General features: G+C 37.7%; 2 protein-coding genes across 2 annotated transcripts in view; one reads left to right on the forward strand and one right to left on the reverse strand.

Moving 5' to 3' along the window:
* The window catches only part of SAMD15 (sterile alpha motif domain containing 15), a 19,101-nt gene extending 3,452 nt beyond the window's left edge, over window positions 1–15,649 (forward strand). The window contains exons 2-3 of the mRNA XM_022576442.3: window positions 356–454; window positions 6,195–15,649. Of these exons, the coding sequence (XP_022432150.1) occupies window positions 356–454; window positions 6,195–6,431 (336 nt within the window). The 3' untranslated portion in view covers window positions 6,432–15,649. The remainder of the gene's footprint in view (window positions 1–355; window positions 455–6,194) is intronic.
* The window catches only part of NOXRED1 (NADP dependent oxidoreductase domain containing 1), a 19,482-nt gene continuing 11,999 nt past the window's right edge, over window positions 8,564–16,046 (reverse strand). The window contains 1 exon segment of the mRNA XM_089908019.1: window positions 8,564–9,929. Within this exon segment, the coding sequence (XP_089764145.1) occupies window positions 9,752–9,929 (178 nt within the window). The 3' untranslated portion in view covers window positions 8,564–9,751.

Below are 16,046 nucleotides of genomic sequence, written 5' to 3' on the forward strand. Positions count from 1 at the left end.
GAATCCTATTATTTCACTGCCAACTATGTTCCACAAACAAAACAAGATCTGAAATCTTTGGTACCACTGTAGTTAAAAATGTAGTTGAGGCAAGAAAGAAGCACTGGTTGTATCGTGCAAAAAAAAAAAAATTAAGCAGCAGTGTGAAATTTAATCAAGAGTTTAGATGGAAAATATGTGGGATTATTAAATTAAAATTTTTTATCAGTACAGAGCTAGAGACAAATATGATTTATTTATTCCTCCTCCCCTCCCTCCCTCTTTCCTTCCTTCCCACCTCCTTTTCTCTTTCTTGCTTTTTTTCTTCCTGTATTTGCCATACATCTTTTGAGTAATGTTCTCATTGTACTGATAGGAGTGTTTTACCACAAACTTCATCAGTGGCCGAAAACTCATCCACGTAAACTGCTCAAACCTCCCTCAGATGGGTATAACAGATTTCGAGGACATGAAGGTGAGTTGTGTATAATTTCCCACTAGAGCACTGAAACAGTGCTACCATCTCAAACCATCCTCCTTTTATTCCAACCTGGCCTCCAATTTCTCCCAAAGGTGTTATCATACTCCTAGTTTCCCAGGCTCGGAGTGGTTGCTTCCTCTCTTTCCTTTGATCCCCACAAAGATCCCAAGAACTATCAATTCCTCCTATAGCATCTGGTTTTCTCCATTCCCACTTTTTCAGACCTTTATCAGACCTTTACTAGAATGTACTTAGAATGTACCAGTAGCCTGCTTTTAGCCTCTGTCTATAGGCCCTTTGGATTCAAGGACCCTGCTTTTAGACTCTCACCTTCCAACTATTTATACAGCATACTACTCAAGGCTTCTTTGGATCCCCTCTACTTACAAGGTAGTCTCAACTCCTCAGCTTAGGATTCAGGCCCCTCCACAAGTTTTCTCCCACCACTGTTCTCTCGCCTGGTACTCTTCTATGTGAATCTTCTGCTTCAGCCTCACAGGTCCAGCTCACACCCTCACAAACCTGTCTTGTGCATTCTTCCCTCTGCATCTTTGCTCAGTTCCCCGCCTCCCCTGCAAGACTAATAGGAATCTTAACCATCCCTCAGGACCCAACTCAATTCTCATCTCCCCATGAAGTCTTTCCTGATCTTCCCAGCCCACAGTAACCTCTCCTCCAAAGCTGTCATACATTTTATGTCTCTAACACCTACAGAAGTGACTCACCTTTCCCTTTGTTCTTCCTACAAAATACTAAGATGACAGAGAATGTATAGGTGAGACTGGTGAGGGGTGCAGGAAGAAAGAAACACTAATTTTTTTCTTTTCTTTTTTCATGGAAAGACATTTTAAATATAGCAGTGTGTACATGCCAATCCCAAACTCCCAATCTACCCCTCCCCTCCCCGCTGGTAACCATAAGTTCGTTCTCTAAGTCTGTGAGTCTGTTTCTGTTTTGTAAATAAGCTCATTGTATCGTTTTTTTTAGATTCCACATATAAGCAAAATCATATGATATTTGTCTCTGTCTGACTTACTTCACTTAGTATGATAATCTCCAGTTCCATCCATGTTGCTGCAAATGCATTATTTCATTCTTTTTAATGGCTGAGTAATATTCTATTATATGTACCACATCTTTATCTGTTCATCTGTTAATGGAAATTTAGGTTGTCTCCATGTCTTGGCTGTTGTAAACAGTGCTGCAATGAACACTGGGGTGCATGTATCCTTTTGAACCATGTTTTTCTCTGGATATATGCCCAAGAGTGGGATTGCTAAATCATATAGTAGCTTTACTTTTAGTTTTTTAAGGAACCACCACACTGTTCTCCATAGTGGCTGTATCAATTTACATTCCCACCAACAGTGTAGGAGGGTTCCCTTTTCTCCACACCCTTGCCAGCATTTATTGTTTGCAGATTTTTTGAAGATGGCCATTCTGGCGGGTGTGGGGTGATACCTCATGGCAGTTCTGATTTGCATTTCTCTAATGATTAGTGATGTTGAGCATCCTTTCATGTGTTTGTTGGCAATCTGTATATCTTCTTTGGAGAAATATCTCTTTAGGTCTTCTGCCCATTTTTTGATTGGGTTGTTTGTTTTTTTGATATTGAGCTACATGAGCTGTTTGTAAATTGTGGAGACTAATCCTTTGTCAGTCGCATCATTTGCAACTATTTTCTCTCATTCTGTGGGTTGTCTTTTCGTTTTGCTTATGGTTTCTTTTGAGTTAAATTAGGTCCCATTTGTTTTCTATTACTCTGGGATATGGATCGAAAAAGATATTGTTGCAATTTATGTCAAAGCATGTTCTGCCTATGTTTTCCTCTGTTTTATAATAACCAGTCTTACATTTAGGTCTTTAACCCATTTTGACTTTATTTTTGTGTATTGTGTTAAAGAATGTTCTGATTTCATTTTTTTATGTGTGGCTGTCCAGTTTTCCAGCACCATTTGTTGAAGAGACTATCTTTTCTCCATTTTATATTCTTGCCTCCTCTGTCATAGCTTAGTTGACCATAGGTGCATGGGTTTATTCCTGGGCTTTCTATCCTGTTCCATTGATCTGTATTTCTGTTTTTGTGCCAGTACCATACTGTTTTGATGACTGTATTTTTGTAGTATAGTCTGAAGTCAGGGAGCCTGATTCCTCCAGCTCTGTTTTTCTTTCTCAAGATTGCTTTGCCTATTTGGGGTCTTTTGTGTCTCCATACAAAGTTTAAGATTTTTTGTTCTAGTTCTGTGAAAGAGAAACACTGATTCTTCTCACCTGGCCAAGGGAGCACTGGAAGCCACTATCCTGTCTTTCCCATTTATAGTGATGCACTAGCTTGGTAAAAAGGGGAGAGAAAGTCAATCTTATTTATTCTAGGGACAAGCTAGACAAGATAGCACTTGCTTCAGCTTTCTGTCTTAGAAAATAATTCACAAAATATTTTAAACTATTCACTCCATCAAGTGAACAAAAGAACTCTGTGATAAATATTTGGAGAAGAATATAGATGAATTGCTTATTCCTTTCATATGCATGATTTTATGTTACAAACTAGAGCCTTATAAGCTTAATAATATCTCAGGAATTTTATTACACCTGCCTTATTGCAAGCTATTTAAATAGCACAAATTCATAACAACATGTCAGCAATTGTCACTAAACAAAAATATATATTTTTTAAAATTTTCAAATGATTTTAGTTTTACAGAACAGTTGCAAAGATAGTACAGAGAGTTCCCATATACTCTTAAAAATATATATTTATTTATTTATTGGCTGCGTCATTCTCAGTTGCAGCACGTGGGATATTTCATTGTGGCATGTGGGCTCTGTAGTTGCAGCACTTGGGCTCTATAGTTGTGGCACATGGGCTTAGTTGCCCCGCGGCATGTGGGATCTTAGTTCACTGACCAGGGATTGAACTGGCGTCCCCTGCATTGCAAGACCAATTCTTAACCACTGGACCACTAGGGAAGTCCCCCATATACTCTTAACCCAGCTTACCCTAATGTTAACATCTTATGTAACCATTTATCAAACCATTTATATATTTATCAAAACTAAGAAATTAACACCAGCACAGTACTATTAAACAAACTACAGACTTTATTCAGATTTCTGCAATTTTTCCACTGATGTCCTTTTTTCGTTCCAGGATCCAGTTGGGGATACTATCTTGTATTTAGCTGTTATGTTTCCTTGGTCTCCTCCAATATATGACAATTTCTTGATCTTTATCTTTCATGACCTTGACACTTTGAAGAGTAGTGATCAGGTATTGTGTAGATTTCCCTCAGTTTGAGTTTGTCTTATGTTTCCCATGAGATTATGCTTTGGGGGGAGACTATCACAGAGATGATGAGCCCTTCTCATCTAATCATATCAGGCAGTACATGGTATCAATGTGATTTATTACTGGAGATGTTAACTTTGATCATTTGGTCAAGGTGGTGCCTGCAGGTTTCTTCATTACAAAGTTACTGTGTTTCCCTTTTCATATTCTCTTCATTAGGAGTGGGTTGCTGAGTCCAGCCCATACTCAAAGAGAGGGGAATTAAGCTCCACCTCCTGGAGGGAAGAGTATCAAAGAGTTTATGGACATAGAGTAAATACCACAGTAATCGATATACTGGGGGAGGTGGTTTGAGGCTATGCAAATTACCTGTTCCTTCTTAAAGTTTTGCCCACTAATTTTAGTATTCATCAGTGTATCTTGCCTGCATCAGTTATTACTATGTTGTTCTAATGATGATTTTGTTTCCTCATTCCTTCCATGTTTAATTGGAACTCTGCTTAAGGAACTCTTCTGTTTAATTGTCCCTTCTTCCCTATTTGGGAACTCTTTCAGTTTGTCTCCTGTGTCCTTTTGACATGTTCCCGTTATTTCATTTTATTGTTTTTTAGCATTTTCTGGCACTACACTTTACTTCAGACGCATTTTCTATTTTCCTTGCTACAGCCCTAGAAGCAGGCATGTTTCCAAGGAGCCCTGGTTGCTTTTATTAGAGAATGGTATTTAGAAACTAAGATGTGGTCACTAGTTGTGCTTGTTGCTACTGAGGTATTACTGCTTCTAGGCACTCTCAGCAGAAGGATGTAGGAAATATATGTATATATACTAACCCATGTATACACAAATATTTATCTTATTTCTGTAAGCATGTGTTCGTACTGATATCCCCGACTCTAGTCCATCACCACAGGGTTCATACTAGCTTTCATCCTTCCTACTCCCTACCCCACTTTGCTTCTTTATAACTTCTTTCTCTGACAGTGAGAAACCTGGCTCTGCTTATTTATAAATACGTATCCCTATAAGAAACAAATTTACCAAAAGAGTACAGTATTTGTGTACGGTTCTTTTTGTCATTAGCCTTACACTAACTAGACAAAGCACTGTTTTTCAAAGTTAAAGTTATTTAGGTCAGCTCCTTTCTTCCCAGCCCCCTTCAGTGAGATTTTGTCTTAATTTGTAATAAAGTTAGATTCATCTGCCCAGAGTTTATATTCCATCATGGGTTCCCACAACATCCTGGCTTTTAAAAATTTTACCTGCAGTAAAGTCACTCTTTTTAGTATACAATTCTGTGGGTTTTGACAAATGCACAGGGTCATGTATCCACCACCACAGAACTGTATAGAACGATTCTATCACCCTAAAACTTCCCGTGTCCCCACTGTAGTCAGCCTATCCCTCCACCTAATCCCTGGCAACCATTAATCTGTTTTTTATCCCTATAGTTTTTCCAGAATGTCACACGAATGAAATCAAATAATATGTAGGCCTTGAGTCTTGCTTCTTTCCCTTAGCAAAATGCATTTAAGATTAATCCACACTGTTATATGAATCAACAAGCAGATCTTGAGGACATGATACATCTGCTTTAATAATGGTATTTTAGCTATCTAAAATGTACTCCTAATGGGCAGTTTTGCGTCAGGTTAAGAATTGTCTGTGGTGTGAATTTTCCAGCCTTGTAACTATGGCCAGTAGTTTTAAACAAACAAAAATCCATTCCACATACTCCTTTGACTGTGTTCTAGCAGCAATTTCACGGACTACATTCTCACTCAGAGGCAGAATATGAATTCAAATAGCAGTGTTATAACAGACCTGCGATTAAAACTAGACTTTGAAAATGCACTGACAGTTTAGGATATCAAGTGGCATGGTACTCAATGAATACAAAGTATGTTTTAGAGACACTGAAATTGTGGCAAAAGATATTTTAAAAGAATATACAAGTATAGGCACTAATAAAATAACTGGAACTTTAATGTCTGCTTTTTAGTGTTTGAGATTTCTTTCCAGGCAAATAAATTGAATAACTGAGTAATAATTTTTTTCTTAGTTAACTGAGCCCCTTATAAAGTTATTTATTAACCTTCCTAGAGAAAGTCATGGCTCCTAATCTGAACATATTATCTGCTCATATCATTGGTCAAATTGCTCAGCCAAGAAAAAGAAATGAACTCATCCATGGCTATCTGATGCAAGGGTCTAGAAACATCTTTAAGTGGCACTTTTAAAAAGATAAATCATATGATGTTTCTCTTAAGAACTGTGTTTTGATAATGCCAGGGTAGGAAGCCTTTCAATGTGTTATCTCGTTATTATTTCCCCATAGAATTAGCTTAAGGGGTTAGCATTCAAGAGGTCTAGGAATCTAAGTAAAACTTACTTGATTTAGTTGTATTTTCAGGTTAATCCCATTAAAAAATTATCCTTGCATTACAGGTAATTTCTCAGCATACCCGGGAGCTACTGGGAATTGAAGAGCCATTATTCACACGCTCCATCAGCCTTCCCTACAGGGACAATATTGGCTTATTTTTAGAGCAAAAATGTCATAGTGGAGTTAAATATGATTCCTTGACCTTGTCTGAATTTGTGCAAGCAGTGGGATTACAGGATTATGCTCCAGAAATAACCACCCCTGAAGAGGATGCAGCATTATATTCCATTGAACCATAGGGCAAGCCGTTTCACTTAGCTTGAAAATCAAATTAAATTATGTGGGGGAAGAAGTGTGGTATTTCTGCATTTTCTTTTTCTCTTCATTCAGGATCAGAGTTAGAACTGCTGGCTCCATTCCTAGTTCTGCCAGTGACTCACAGCACCTTCCCTTTATTTGTGTCTCAATTTAGTCCCTTGTTAAAACAAAGATAGCAATATTTCTCTTTCTGGGTAATTGTAAGAATTCCTGATAAATTCTAGTACTTCATCTGGTAGTAGGAGCACGATGGAGAAACAGACTAAAAGTAAAATCACCTGCCAACCCAGATAATCCTCTTCATAAGTGCAGACAAGGGAACAGTTTTATTACTGAATCAGCATAAAATCAGACTGTGATGCACATTACAGGCAGGCCACTAAAGAGATTGCCAAGACAAGGAAATCTCACCCTTCTATATAGCCAGGCAGATATAATCCATTATTTACATGTTGACTGTCTGTATCCAAAGGAAAAATAAAAGTTCTCATATCTTTGTGACAAACAGAAAGTTACTACCTGGAGCCAAGCACTTAGGCTAAACCCCCAGCGTCAGGGAGACAAAGTGCCATCCTTCTAAATGCTCGCATTTCAAAGAGGCGGCTCCAAGGGCCCCCTCCCCCAAAAGACAGTCCCGGGATGGAAAACTGGCAGAAAGTTTATTCACCTTTTTAGAAGAGTAGCATACATCTCAAAAACAGAGAAAAAGGATTTATATTACAAGTTTTTAAAAGGAAATGTGTTATGCTGTTGGTGGGAATGTAAATTGATACAGCCACTATGGAGAACAGGATGGAGGTTCCTTAAAAAACTACAAATAGAACTACCATACGACCCAGCAATCCCACGACTGGGCATATACCCTGAGAAAACCATAATTCAAAAAGAGTCATGTACCACAATGTTCATTGCAGCTCTATTTACAATAGCCAGGACATGGAAGCAACCTAAGTGTCCATCAACAGATGAATGGATAAAGAAGATGTGGCACATATATACAATGGAATATTACTCAGCCATAAAAAGAAATGAATTTGAGTTATTTGTAGTGAGGTGGATGGACCTAGAGTCTGTCATACAGAGTGAAGTAAGTCAGAAAGAGAAAAACAAATACTGTATGCTAACACATATATATGGAATCTAAGGAAAAAAAAGAAGGGTCATGAAGAACCTAGGGGTAAGATGGGAATAAAGATACAGACCTACTAGAGCATGGACTTGAGGATACGGGGAAGGGGAAGGGTAAGCTGTGACAAAGTGAGAGAGTGGCATGGACATATATACACTACCAAACGTAAAATAGATAGCTAGTGGGAAGCAGCCACGTAGCACAGGGAGATCAGCTAGGTGGTTTGTGACCACCTAGAGGGGTGGGATAGGGAGGATGGGAGGGAGGGAGACGCAAGAGGGAAGAGATATGGGAACATATGTATATGTATAACTGATTCACTTTGTTATAAAGCAGAAACTAACACACCATTGTAAAGCAATTATACTCCAATAAAGATGTTTAAAAAAAGGAAATGTGTTATGAAAAAGGAGGCGGGAAGTTCTCATTCCTTTTTGGCATCAGAGAACAAAATTTTAAAAATATTTTTTTAGATTTGTATTTACCTGTTAAAACAACATGGCTTATAGAACTATATCATTGACCATGGACTAGGGTCTGGGGTTTGTTTACAAGGCATTTTATATGGTAACTCCAGACTTTTATAAAATGAAATTCAGACCAGAGTCTGCCTGTGACTGGACTGTTCAAAAGAAATTAAAAATACTTCTTGTTGCTTGAATGACTCCAATTCCACTCTAGTTTTATAGACTAACTTCTCTTTCTCTTCCCAGCCACACTTCTTAATCCTAAGAACCACTGTAGGGCTACCATAATCCAGAAGGGCAATGATGTACCCTATCCAGTTCCTTACATCTGAATGAATAGTCAAAGGAATCCATTTCTTTTCCTACTGAGAGAAAGAACAGTGCCTCAAATTAGCATTCATGTCACGTGTTAATGTTTGATGATGAACCTAATTTTTTCCCAAGTGGACTAGCAAAATTTTCTTATACCATTTAACACCATACCATTGAGTCTGCTTCGCTCACAAGCATGCAAAAAAGAAAAATGTAAATGATTTACCTAAGACCATGGTGGTTTACATGTAGAGTGAATGGTTTTGTTCCAAAGCACTTTAGCATTTGGCAAACAATAGTTCTGTTCAGTGACAGAGCATAGTCAGCACCATGCTTTCTCAACTTTATGGTTACTGCTTTGTTTTCTACTCTATTATAATTGACATAAAGTAATTGCAAAACGTAAAGGAAATAAATTTGAACTGTAGGTATAAAATCTATATTTTGTAGAATTATTTTTAGCCACTTAATATAAATGCTGGCTTTTTTTTGGTGGGGGGGGCTGTGTTGGGTCTTCGTTGCTGCGCACGGGCTTTCTCTAGTTGCAGCGAGCGGAGGCTACTCTTCCTTGCGGTGCGTGGGCTTCTCATTGCGGTGGCTTCTCTTCTTGCAGACCATGGGCTCTAGGCATGCAGGCTTCAGTAGTTGCAGCACATGGGCTCAGTAGTTATGGCACGCGGGCTCTAGGGCACGCGGGCTTCAGTAGTTGCGGCATGTGGGCCCAGGGCACGCAGGCTCCAGGGCACGCAGTCTCCAGTAGTTGTAATGCCAGCTATTTTTTAAAATGGTTTTATGGTTTAAAATAGTTTAAAGGGGAACAGCTTTAAATAAGATAGTACCAGAACAGTCATGTTTAGCTGAAATAAGCCTAAAATGAGTCATAATTCAATTAAGATTGTTTACCACACATTTTATTTTTCTACTCAAAGTGTGGGACAATCAAGGTGTATCATTTGTCAGCTACATACTGCTAAAGGGAAAGAATGTAACTACATACTGTAGCTACATATTGTAGGAAAAGAATGCTACAGAAGAAGTATGTAACCATTTAATAATGACAATATAACTTCTTGAATTTAGCTTTTAGACAAGAGATAATTTGAATTAACTGAATTGATAATTAGCTGCTGGGGAAGCAGCTTACTTAAGTGTGTCAGGTTATGTGGTTTCATTCAGTTGCTTCCAAAAGCCGGACACACCCAAATATACTGATGTAAAGAACCTTTTGTTTTATTCTAGATTTTAAAGAGCCATCAGTACAATTTTCTAATTCCTTACTGCCTAACATATGGCAGACACCATACAGTCACATGACTTCCACTGTCAATTATGATAATCAGGGCATTACCACTGTAGAGGGAGAAAAACATCCTGATTCCTGAGGTCTCTTCTCTTATTGGGATGAAAAACCTGTGGAAACCTCTGGCTCTTGTTCTTTGGTTAGGGTGATACCAAATGAATCACAGTATAGGTGGGTAAGGTTGTCCTGAAAAGTAGTGCTGTGTGAGAGATACTGGCTAAAGGGAGTTTCCTTGAGTTGCACAGCAGTCAGATCAAACCAGGGGAAAGGCCTGGGGTAAGGAAAAAAATAGTGTTACTTTTTTATGTCTGTTTAATACATCTGATTTTGCTGTTAAACATTTCCTTTAAAGAAAGTTCTCCACTTGGAAATAAGGTTCTTCATTTTCTATATCAAACTAATTAAAATTCTTAGTTAAATTAAAAATTCATCTGGGTCTATTCAACACGTGGATTTAATTGTACTTATGAGTTTTCACACTTACAATTCTCTAAGTGCATTTAGGGAGGAATTCATAATTAGAGAATGATTATGACAATCAAATCAACATCCTTTTCAGTATATTTTCCTTGAATTTAGAAAGAAAATACATAAGAGGATCATGGACATTAGGAATGGAAAAGACCTCATTTCTTTTACAATATCCTCTTCAAAAAAAAAAAAGATACCCTCTTCAACTGTATAGGGAAAGAAGTAGGAGTTAACATGCAAATAAAAATGGGGCAATGTTAAGTATTAGTCTGTAGTGGAATTCAACTTAAAAAGCATTAAGACATAGGGTTTTATAGTATTAAAAAAATCAGGAGTAAAGCAAGGATATCTGCTCTCACCACACTTATTCAACATACCACTAGAAGTTGTAGCCAGTGCAATAATGCAAGAAAAGGAAATAAAAGGCACACAGATTGGAAAGGGAGAACTGAAACTGTTGCTATATATAGATGACATGATTGTCCATGTAGAAAATCCAAAGGAATCTAAAAAAAAGAAAAAATCTCCTAGAACTAATAAACGAATTCAGCAAGGTCATAGGATATAAAATAAACATAAATTTTATTTATATATATTAGCAATGAACTCTTGGGCAAAAAAAACCTAAAAATGCAGTTCCTTTCACACACAAAAAATAGAATACTTAGATGTAAATCTAACAAAACATGTACAGGACTTGTATATTGAAAACTACGAAATGCTGATGAAATAAGGAAGATATAAATGGAGAGATATACTGTGTACATGGATGGGAAAATTTAACATTATAAAGATGTCAACTCTCCACAAATTGATCTATAGATGCAATGGTAAAACAAAAATTAGTGACAACACCAAATGCTGGCGAGGATGCAGAGAAACTGAATCATACATTGCTAATGATGTAAAAGGATATAACAACTTTGAAATACAGTTTGGCAGTGTCTTAAAAAAATAAACATGCAACCAGTCATTGCACCCCTGAGCATTTGTCCCAGAGAAATTAAAACTTATGTTTACACAAAAACCTGTACATGAATGTTCAAAGCATCTTTATTCACAATAGCCAAACACTGGAAACATCCTAGATGTCCTTCAACAGGTGAATGATTAAACAAACTATGGTACATACATGCCATGAAAACATAACTGCCATGAAAACTACTCAGCAATAAAAAAGGAATAAATTATTGATACACACAGCAACTTGGATGAATCTCCAGAGAATTATGCTAAATGAAAAAGGCCAATCCCCAAAGGTTGCATAATATATGATTCCTTTTATATAATATTCTTGAAGTGACAAAGTCATAGAAATGGAGAACAGCTCAATGGTTGCCAAGTTGGGGAGGAAGGATCAAGATGAAGGATCCCTAGTTATAGAATTGTTCTGTATCTTGACTGTATCAGTGTCTATATCCTGGTCGTGGTATTGTACTATAGTTTTACAATATCTGTGTATAGCCATTGTACTATGGTTTGTTCCATTGGGGGAAACTGGATAAATGGGTACATGGGATTTCTTTGTATTATTTCTTAATAACTGCATGTGAATCAAGATTATCTAAGAAGTTTTTTTAAAAGGGGGTATAGAATTAAAAAGTATAATCTACCAAGAAGATGTAAAAAGTACAAACTTCTGTTCATCAGATGATATGGCTTCAAACTTTATAAAACAAAGATTATAAATATAAAGAGAATTTGAGAAACTACAATCATAGTAGAAATATTAATATGCCACGCCTCCCATTCTAACAGGTCATCTGATGTAAAAAACCATATAGCAGCACTTTTCCAACTTTAATGGACATATCACTTGGGAGCTTGTAAAAAGGCAGATTCTGATTCCATACATCTGGGGTGGGGACCCATAATCTGCATTTCTAAACAAACTCCCAGATGATGGCATGGTTATCAGGCAGTTTGAGTGGCAAGGATATGCTGAAAAGGGGAGAAATAAAGTGAAAAAATATATTCTGAATGATAAGACCACCCCTCTCCCTACACACGTGCAGCTTTCTTTCCCCAAGTTGGGTCCCAAAGACTTGAAGATACCAATATTCAGGGTTTCCCAAGGAAAAAGCTGATCAAACCACTCTGTAGTAAAGACCACAGTAGCAAACACAGAGTTTCCAAGCATCTTTTTAGTAACCAGGATCTTAAATATGAGCAGACAGGACTTCCCTGGTGGCACAGTGGTTAAGAATCTGCCTGCCAGTGCAGGGGACATGGGTTCGAGTCCTTATCTGGGGAGATCCCACATGCCACAGAGCAACTAAGCCCATGCACCACAACTACTGAGCCTGTGCTCTAAAGCCCGTGAGCCACAACTACTAAACCCACGCGCTTAGAGCCTGTGCTCCACAACAAGAGAAGCCATCGCAATGAGAAGCCCTGCACTGCAACAGAGAGTAGCCCCCGCTCGCCACAACTAGAGAAAGCCCATGCGCAGCAAAGAAGGCCCAACGCAACCAAAATAAATAAATAAATTTATTTTAAAAAAATATGAGCAGACAATCAAGGTTCTCCATATACTTGAAGAAAGCTCTAAAATGAATGATAGAGACCAAAATAAATGGTCAAAAAAATCCTGAAGGAAAGACTCCTCAGAGAAGAAAAAACTCTATCATTTACATTCTCAAAGGGATAAAAGATGGTATTGCATAGGGAAATGACAACAGGATGCTACATAAAAAAGGAATATTTGGAGACTAAAAAAATCTTTGAAAGTCAAAATATAGCAAAATGAAAATATGTTCTAAATATAATAGTAAAAACAGGATAGTTGAGGAAATCTCTCAGAAAGCAGAACAAAAATGCAAAGATAATGAAAATAGGAGAGCTAAAGAAAATCAGAAGATCAGCCCAGGAGGTCCAATATTTGGCTAATAAAATATTCAGAAGAGAGAACAGAGAAAACAGAGGGAAGGGGAGGAAATTATCAAAGACATAATAGGAGAAAATTAGAGAACTTGACATGCAGATTGAGAAGGACCATTGAATGTTCTGTTTCTTTTATGGGTGGCAATTACATGGATATTTGCTTAACAATAATTCATTAAACTGTATATTTATGAATTTATGGAATAGGTACTTTTCTGTGTACATATTTTACAATCTTTTTTTTTTTAAGTTAAGGGGAAAAAGGGAGAGGCCCACCAACTGCCCAACACAGTGCATTAAAATAGACCCACATCATGACGCATAATAAAATTTCAGGATGCTGAAGTCAAAAGATACTATAAGCTTCCAGAGAGAAAAGGAACAGATTTCAGACCAAGCATGAATTGAAGAATTAGAAGGGCACTGTACCTCTCAACAGCAATTTAAAAGCTGAAAGATGATGGAGAAATGCCTTCAAAATTCTGAGGGATGGGCTTCCCTGGTGGTGCAGTGGTTAAGAGTCCACCTGCCAATGCAGGGGACACGGGTTCGAGCCCTGGTCCGGGAAGATCCCACATGCCGCAGAGCAACTAAGCCCGTGCACTGCAACTACTGAGCCTGCACTCTAGAGTCCGTGAGTCACAATTACTGAGCCTGTGTGCCACAACTACTGAAGCCTGTGCCTAGAGCCAGTGCTCCACAAGATAAGCCACTGCAATGAGAAGCCCGCACACTGCAACAAAGAGTAGCTCCAGCTCGCTGCAACTAGAGAAAGCCCATGTGCAGCAATGAAGACCCAACACAGCTAAAAATAAAATAAAAAATAAAAAAATTCTGAGGGAAAATTGTTTCTACCCTAGATTCTTTTTTTTTTTAATTCTTTTTGTTGCAATGGTGAATGGGATTGTTTCCTTAATTACTCTTTCTGATCTTTCGTTGTTTGTGTATAGGAATGCAAGAGATTTCTGTGCATTTATTTTGTATCCTGCAACTTTACCAAATTCATTGATTAGCTCTAGTAGTTTTCTGGTGGCATCTTTAGGATTCTCTATGTATAGTATCATGTCATCTGCAAACAGTGACAGTTTTACTTCTTTTCCAATTTATATTTCTTTTATTTCTTTTGCTTCTGATTGCCATGGCTAGGACTTCCAAAACTATGTTGAATAATAGTGGCAAGAGTGGACATCCTTGTTGCTTTGTATTTCTGTGGTGTCCGTTGTAACTTCTTCTTTTTCATTTCTAATTTTACTGTTGAGTCCTCTCCCTCTTTTTTTGATGAGTCTGGCTAAAGGTTTATCAATTTTATCTTCTCAAAGACCAGCTTTTTGTTTTATTGATATTTGCTATTGTTTTCTTTGTTTCTATTTCATTTATTTCTGCTCTGATCTTTATGATTTCTTTCCTTCTACTAACTTTGGGTTTTTTCTTCTTTCTCTAGTTCCTTTAGGTGTAAGGTTAGATTGTTTGAGATTTTTCTTGTTTCTTGACGTAGGCTTGTATTGCTATAAGCTTCCCTCTTAGAACTGCTTTTGCTGCATCCCATAGGTTTTGGATCGTCGTGTTTTCATTGTAATGTGTCTCTAGGTATTTTCTGATTTCCTCTTTGATTCCTTCAGTGATCTCTTGGTTATTTAGTAATGTATTGTTTAGCCTCCATGTGTTTGTGTTTTTTACGTTTTTTTCCCTGTAATGGATTTCTAATCTCATAGCATTGTGGTGGGAAAAGATGCTTGATGTGATTTCAGTTTTCTTAAATTTACTGAGGCTTGATTTGTGACCCAAGATGTGATCAACCCTGGAGAATGTTCCATGTGCACTTGAGAAGAAAGTGTAATCTGTTGTTTTTGGATGGAATGTCCTATAAATATCAATTAAATCTATCTGGTCTATTGTGTCACTTAAAGCTTGTGTTTCCTTATTAATTTTCTGTGTGGATGATCTGTCCATTGGTGTAAGTGAGGTGTTAAAGTCCCCCACTATTATTGTGTTACTGTTGATTTCCTCTTTTATAGCTGTTAGCATTTGCATTATGTATTGAGGTGCTCCTATGTTGGGTGCATATATATTTATAATTGTTATATCTTCTTCTCAGATTGATCCCTTGATCATTATGCAGTGTCCTTCCTTGTCTCTTGTAACATTCTTTATTTTAAAGTCTATTTTATCTGATATGAGTATTGCTACTCCAGCTTACTTTTTTTGGTTTTTTTTTTTTGCAGTACGCGGGCCTCTCACTGTTGTGGCCTCTCCCGTTGTGGAGCACAGGCTCCAGACGCGCAGCCTCAGCGGCCATGGCTCACAGGCCCAGCTGCTCCGCGGCATGTGGGGTCTTCCCAGACTGGGGCATGAACCCCTGTCCCCTGCATCGGCAGGCGGACTCTCAACCACTGCGCCACCAGGGAAGCCCCCAGCTTTCTTTTGATTTCCATTTGCATGGAATATTTTTTTCCATCCCCTCACTTTCAGTCTGTATGTGTCCGTAGGTCTGAAGTGGGTCTCTTGTAGACAGCATACATATGGGTCTTGTTTTTGTATCCATTCAGCGAGCCTGTGTCTTTTGGTTGGAGCATTTAATCCATTCACGTTTAAGGTAATTATCGATATGTATGTTCCTATTACCATTTTCTTAATTGTTATGGGTTTGTTTTTGTAGTTCCTTTTCTTCCTTTGTGTTTCCCACTTAGAGAAGTTCCTTTAGCATTTGTTGTAGAGCTGGTTTGGTGGTGCTGAATTCTCTTAGCTTTTGCTTGTCTGTAAAGCTTTTGATTTCTCCTTCGAATCTGAATGAGATCCTTGCTGGGTACAGTAATTTTGGTTGTAGGTTCTTCCCTTTCATCACTTTAAATATATCGTGCCACTCCCTTCTGGCTTGTAGAGTTCCTACTGAGAAATCAGCTGTTAACCTTATGGGAGGAGTTCCCTTGTATGTTATTTGTCATTTTTCCCTTGCTGCTTTCAAAAATTTTTCTTTGTGTTTAATTTTTGTCAATTTGATTACTATGTGTCTCAGCATGTTTCTCCTTGGGTTTAT

The sequence above is a fragment of the Delphinapterus leucas genome, chromosome 2 (genome assembly GCF_059928025.1).
Source record: "Delphinapterus leucas isolate spDelLeu-1000000601 "Yukka" chromosome 2, BTC_Dleu_Yukka2, whole genome shotgun sequence".
Classification (NCBI taxonomy): Eukaryota; Metazoa; Chordata; class Mammalia; order Artiodactyla; family Monodontidae; genus Delphinapterus; species Delphinapterus leucas.